The following is a 5,867-nucleotide window of genomic DNA, read 5'->3' on the forward strand; positions in this document are numbered from 1 at the left end:
TAAATTGATTAATCAAACCAACTAAACTAATAAAGTAATGACTTGATGGATTCTAACTATGAATTTGAAAATACAATACCATGAGATTTAGAACTTTTATGAACAGATAAGAATGAATGGAGCAGTATTTGCATAGTCATCTTTATAGCTTCAAAAAGGCTATATTCGCATGTCTGAGCTAACTTGCAAAGTTAAAAAAGAATAAGATATTTAAGAAAACGATTCTCAAAATTGTACCATCTACTTATCTCAAATACAATAATAAATAATATTTATATCTTTATTTGTTCGAAAAATGAGGTGCTCAATTTTTAGAATCGAATTAATGGTTAAATCTATTAGATAGTTAGTTTTTAATTTTATTGATTCATATATTTTAATTAAATAAATTATTAAAAATTATAAAAGTTAAAAAATATTTAATCGATTTTTAATCTAATTTAATTAGTTCAAACCAGTTTTATAGATCAATTAATTTGATGTATCTCTTTTAACATAATGGTTTGAATATTTTTTATCCAACTAAATTAATCAACTGATATGATTAAGTCTGATTTAAACAACGTTGGAACAAGAAATAATGAAAGTGAAGGGAAATATGTTGAGATGTTGACAACAATAAATCACTTGCAAAGAATCTAAAAACCTTATCTAAGCAGACGGAGAAGTGGTCACCTTGGTAGACTTTCAGGCTTCCTTGGTTGGCAAGTTATTTGTCATAGACCACTCAATTTTCCCTTATTCCTTAGGTTAATAAATTAGCCCACATTTGCATATACATCACTAATTAATTTTAATTAAAATGATTTTCTCTCTCCAGTTTATTAAAGAAATCCTTTCTTTTCCTTTTAATTCTTAAACTTTTTATTTTTATTAAATTATTTAAAATTGAATGAAAATAATAATGTTTATTAATTTTGTTAACGTAAAATCTATATATATATATATTACGTCAATAATTAATTAAAATATAAAAGATTAAAATTAAAAAATAAAAATAATCTGAAAATCTAAAAAATACCATAAAATAACAAAAAATTGCTTGAGCCATTTAAGGAATTGCATCAGCTCTTTGTTTTCTTTCTTTAAGCTGCCGAAATGAGTAAAGAAGGAAATATTCAAGAACTCTCTACTTGCCTCCAAATTTATCTAAGTAAAAGAAAATCATAATTTTCTTTAAATTAAAAATTAGAGTCAGAATTACAGGAAAGTAAAATAGCAAGCGTCTCTCTTATCTTAATTGGTCGAGGTTTGATTCTCGTCTTGAGTATGGAGCAGTTTTAAAACTCATGGCTAGCATCTACCCTTATAATGAGTTTACGAATGTAAATAATTAGTTATAGAACTTGCTCCAATAAATATATTAAAAAATAAAAAATAGAGCCAAGAATAAATAATTTTAGAAATATTCAGTATTTAAGTTTTTATTTTATTTTAACCTATTATCATGAATTTTGAGAATAATATATTACGTACTATATTTTCTAAAGTTCGTATACAATGGCCATATATTATGTTTTATATTTTATTAATACTTTCCCGTGTCATAATATGAAAACTATTTATCATTCGCTATTAATGCTACATCATCACATTCAAATATTATTATAAAAATATATATTAAAATATAATAAAATCAAATTTAGTTCAAAAATTTTAGGTATCAATTAAAAAAATTGTCAAGTTTTGCATAGTATATATTAATGCTAAAAATTTTACATACTTTTTCATATATTACATCCTTGGTAATCTGAAGATTAGATTGGATTCGAGTGAATCAATTAAGTTCTTAGAATGTAGAGATATGATCGAGATAGTGTTGATGATTCTAGAGAGCATATATTTGAGTGATTTTATTTTGACTATCATTAATGTAATAGCTATTTTCAATGAGTTACTTTGTATTCACTTGGATTCTATGTTAACAAACCAAAATTGATATATGCATGAGGCTTTTCTAAGTTATGTAATGAGAGTTTATCGAGTGCATTCTAATTTGTTCATTGAGTGACTCTTTTTGTGAGAGAGTGCAAAGTGTTTATTGTAAACATTGTTGAAATGTTTACTACCCGCCAAGTTCTCAAAGGGAGATTTGGAAGTGATTGTTCTAGTATTTAGGTAAAAATCTGATATCTCTACACTTGGAGAGTAATAAAGTGCGAATCACTTGTTGTATTCGTGATTAAAGATAGTAAACATACTCATTGAGCTAGACTCAGCAAACGTAGGGAAACCGAACAGTGTAAACAATATTTCGTGTTCTTCGAGCTTTTGATTGCATAGTTTTCATAATGCCAAGCCATAGTAGCCACTGCAGTCTAACTCTTCCAATACAATTTTTGTTTTAAGCAAACAAACAATTTAAGGTAACAACATGAAGTAAAGAAGAGACCCCAAAACAAATGTCAGCCCAAATGGCATTGACGTGGCACACTCAATCATCAAGGTTGTGGACCATGATGCGGTAAGTCTTTGAGTAGGACCTTGCCTCTAGCAATGGATGTAACCTATAGCTTGAAACAAAAATTATTTTTTCCCGATGATTTTTCCACATACTATTGAAAAAATTGACCGTAATTCGACATCGAAACAATACCCAAAAAGAAAAAGGGGTTGATAGTTGATTTTTCAATAGCCAAAAAGAACCTACCATCATAATTAGGGGTGAGCGTTCGATCAAATCAAGTGAAAAAATTTTGAGTTGATCGAGTTGGCGACCCTATTTTATCATCCTAACTTGATTTGAGATTTTTCGAATCGAGTCGAGTAGAATGAAATTCGAGTCGAATCGGATTGAGTGAAATTGTTTGAGCTAAATTAAAAATTAAACATGTCAAATTAAAATCTTGTTACAATATAACTAATTCCATGTTAGAGTATATAAATTTAAAACCATATATATTTGAAAACTTTTTGAAAACAAAATTAAAAAAAAACAGATACTTTAGTATAATAAACTTGAATCATTAATTAACTTATTTAGTTCACAAAATTATTATTTTGGAAAAAATTAAAATTTTAACTTCTTTATATATTCTTTAGAATCTTTTTAAATTATTATAATTTTAAAAATATATAAATTTTGAAATTTTATAAATTTTTGAATTTTAAAATTATATTTTTTGTAATTTTTGTTGAGAGAATGACCAACTTGCTCATTTTTAAAATTGACAGTTGTCAAAATAGTATTTACATCAATCTATTATTGAATTATTTAAGTTATTCAAATTATAAAATTTAACTCGAAATTCAAATGACTTATTCGAGATTTCAAGTTGACTCAAATAACTCGATTCGATTAACTCGAAATTTTTTAATTTTTTAATCGAATCAAGTTTTATTCACCCTTAATTATAATTAAAAATCCGAAATTAACCCAAAAATAAAAATATTATTTTATCAACCATCAATAATTTTAATGTTAATGTCAAAGATAAGTTCTTTAATTTATGGGCTGTCAAATTATTCCAGATGTAGATCCTCATAATTTCATCAAATATATAAACTTACAATATAAATATATATTTTATACAAGTATATATAATTAACTTTTTAATATATTCTAGACATTTATTCCTTTATGAACATCTAGTAAGCATTAATATATAATATATTTAAAAATAAAAATTAATTATATTAAAAATATTATTCCGTTATTTGAATCGAATCAATTCGATGGATTAGATTTATTGAAATTAAAAAATCAATACATTAAATGGCTAATTTCTTAATTAAAAAGTATTAAAAATAAAATCTAACAAAAAAGAAAAGAAAAAGCCCACTTAATAATCCAATAAAAATTAAAATGTAAAAAACGGTGTGCCTAACTAATATCTAATTTACCTCCCCTAACCTATGAATCTCCTTTCCCTTGTCAATTGAATTTACTCTAATTTCCAAAGCTCTTTGAAATCCAGGTTTTTGATTAAAACCCATTTTTCATTTTGGTCTGTTTCAGCTTCCTCTTTACTGCTGTAAGTTTTTCTTTTCGCAATCTCCATCTCCATCTCTGTCTCAAGCTCTCTTGTTTTGTGTTTTCTTGGGGCATTTTCGGTTCATTTTTGTGTAGTTTTTTTGGGGAAAACTCTTTTATCTTTGGCTTGATTTGTCTTCTGGTATATTAGATTGATGGATGTATATAATAATGGTAAAGGAGGATTTTTATTTGTTTTGAATTTCAACTCGGATTCCAGATTCTTGAATTTATTGAAGAGGAAAGGAAATATAATAACGAGGAACGTGATTTGGTTAAATATAGCTTGGGAATGTTGATATTTGTTAAATTAGTTTCGTAATTAAGCTCGGTAAAATTGGCTTTTTGAAAACGAAAATTTTCTTCATGAGTTCCTTATTTTTAAAGATTTTTCCTTGATAGATTGTTATTTGATTTATGGTACTTCGATGATCATACGCTAGAGCTTCATTCTAAATCTTGTTCAGTCTTATATTATAATAAAAGCCAATTCTTTCCTTTTTTGTTTTGGTTGCATGTAAACTGTTTCTATATATACAGAGATCTTCTGGAAATTAAAATGAAAATATTCATGTATTGATTGGATTCTATAATAAAATCATGCATAGAATACTGCCAATCTTATAATAAAACCATGTTGTGTAGTTTGATAAATTGTTCTTCTAATTTGATGGCACTTAGCCTTTTCAATAGAGCCTTAAGTATGTTTGGTTTGGTTGAAAATCAAATAGTTTTTGTACAAATTTATCAACTTCATGCTAGTCTAGAAAGTTTTGTGCATTTAAGAGTTATCTTTTTCGTTTTTGTGACTGGTTTACCTGTGTATACTTTCATCTAAAACTGTTTCCATCTTACAGAATGGCTATGGAACCAAACTTCTTTGAGCAAGAAGGGCAATCTGAGCCTGGAAATATATCCCTCAAGCACAAATGGGATTCAATATCATCACCAACGGGAGACCAAAACAAGGATACCAGTGGCTTTGATTGCAACATTTGCTTCGACTCTGCTCAAGATCCAGTGGTCACCCTCTGTGGTCACTTATACTGCTGGCCTTGCATTTACAAGTGGCTTCATGTCCAAACTTCTTCCCTTGATGCAGATCAACGACAACGGAACTGCCCTGTGTGCAAAGCGAACATCTCTTCTAGTTCATTGGTTCCCCTCTATGGTCGTGGCACAGCTTCTGACTGTCAATCCAAGGATCCTCATTCAGATTTGGACATTCCCCAGAGGCCACCTTCTCTCGGATTGAACCCTATGACCACATATTCACAGCCAAGTCAACAACTCCATGAAAATCTTTTTCGTCACCAGCAATACTTCCCTCACCCTTATGGAGACTATGCAACCTTAGCATCATCTAGCCTCGGTGGTATAGCGATGACAAATTTCTTCAATCCTATGTTTGGGATGTTGGAGGAAATGGTGTATGCACGGATATCAGGGAGCTCAAACACAAGTATTTTTACTTATCCTTACCAATCTTCGAATCTGTTTTTTGGGAATAACAATCTCAGGATGAGAAGGCAAGAAATGCAGGTCGACAAATCTCTTAGTAGAGTATCCATCTTTCTATTTTGTTGCATCATTCTTTGTCTTCTCTTGTTTTGAAAGCATTATTGACTTTGAGCTTTGTATAGTTGTAAAAAAGACAAGTCAATGAACAAACTGAACACATATTAATTGTTGGAAAAATTGCTAGGAAACTCACTTTCTATATTTATAAATATACTAGCAATATCATTTTCAAGAATTGGGATTGAGCTGGCTGTGATCTTGTCAGTTTACCATACTTCTTTTCTGTAAGCTTTATGTATATGGTACTTATGTTACCTGGATGGTATCAGATATGGCATCTGTTCGATCTGAGTATATTTATTGATGTTTTTTA

At 28.5% G+C, this 5,867-nt stretch overlaps 1 protein-coding gene across 1 annotated transcript; it reads left to right on the plus strand.

The window, feature by feature from the left end:
* Positions 1-3,771: 3,771 nt before the first annotated feature.
* Positions 3,772-5,867, plus strand: LOC108451991 (E3 ubiquitin-protein ligase RMA3-like). The gene is made up of 2 exons (XM_017749717.2): positions 3,772-3,974; positions 4,831-5,867. The coding sequence occupies exon 2, from the start codon at positions 4,832-4,834 to the stop codon at positions 5,585-5,587; it is 756 nt and encodes a 251-aa protein (XP_017605206.1). The 5' UTR covers positions 3,772-3,974; position 4,831; the 3' UTR covers positions 5,588-5,867.

This window comes from Gossypium arboreum, chromosome 5 (genome assembly GCF_025698485.1).
Source record: "Gossypium arboreum isolate Shixiya-1 chromosome 5, ASM2569848v2, whole genome shotgun sequence".
NCBI classification, from domain to species: domain Eukaryota; kingdom Viridiplantae; phylum Streptophyta; class Magnoliopsida; order Malvales; family Malvaceae; genus Gossypium; species Gossypium arboreum.

Excerpts from the sequence above, each read along its gene's own strand:
- LOC108451991 (XM_017749717.2), top strand. The coding sequence starts at position 4,832 with ATGGCTATGGAACCAAACTTCTTTGAGCAAGAAGGGCAATCTGAGCCT.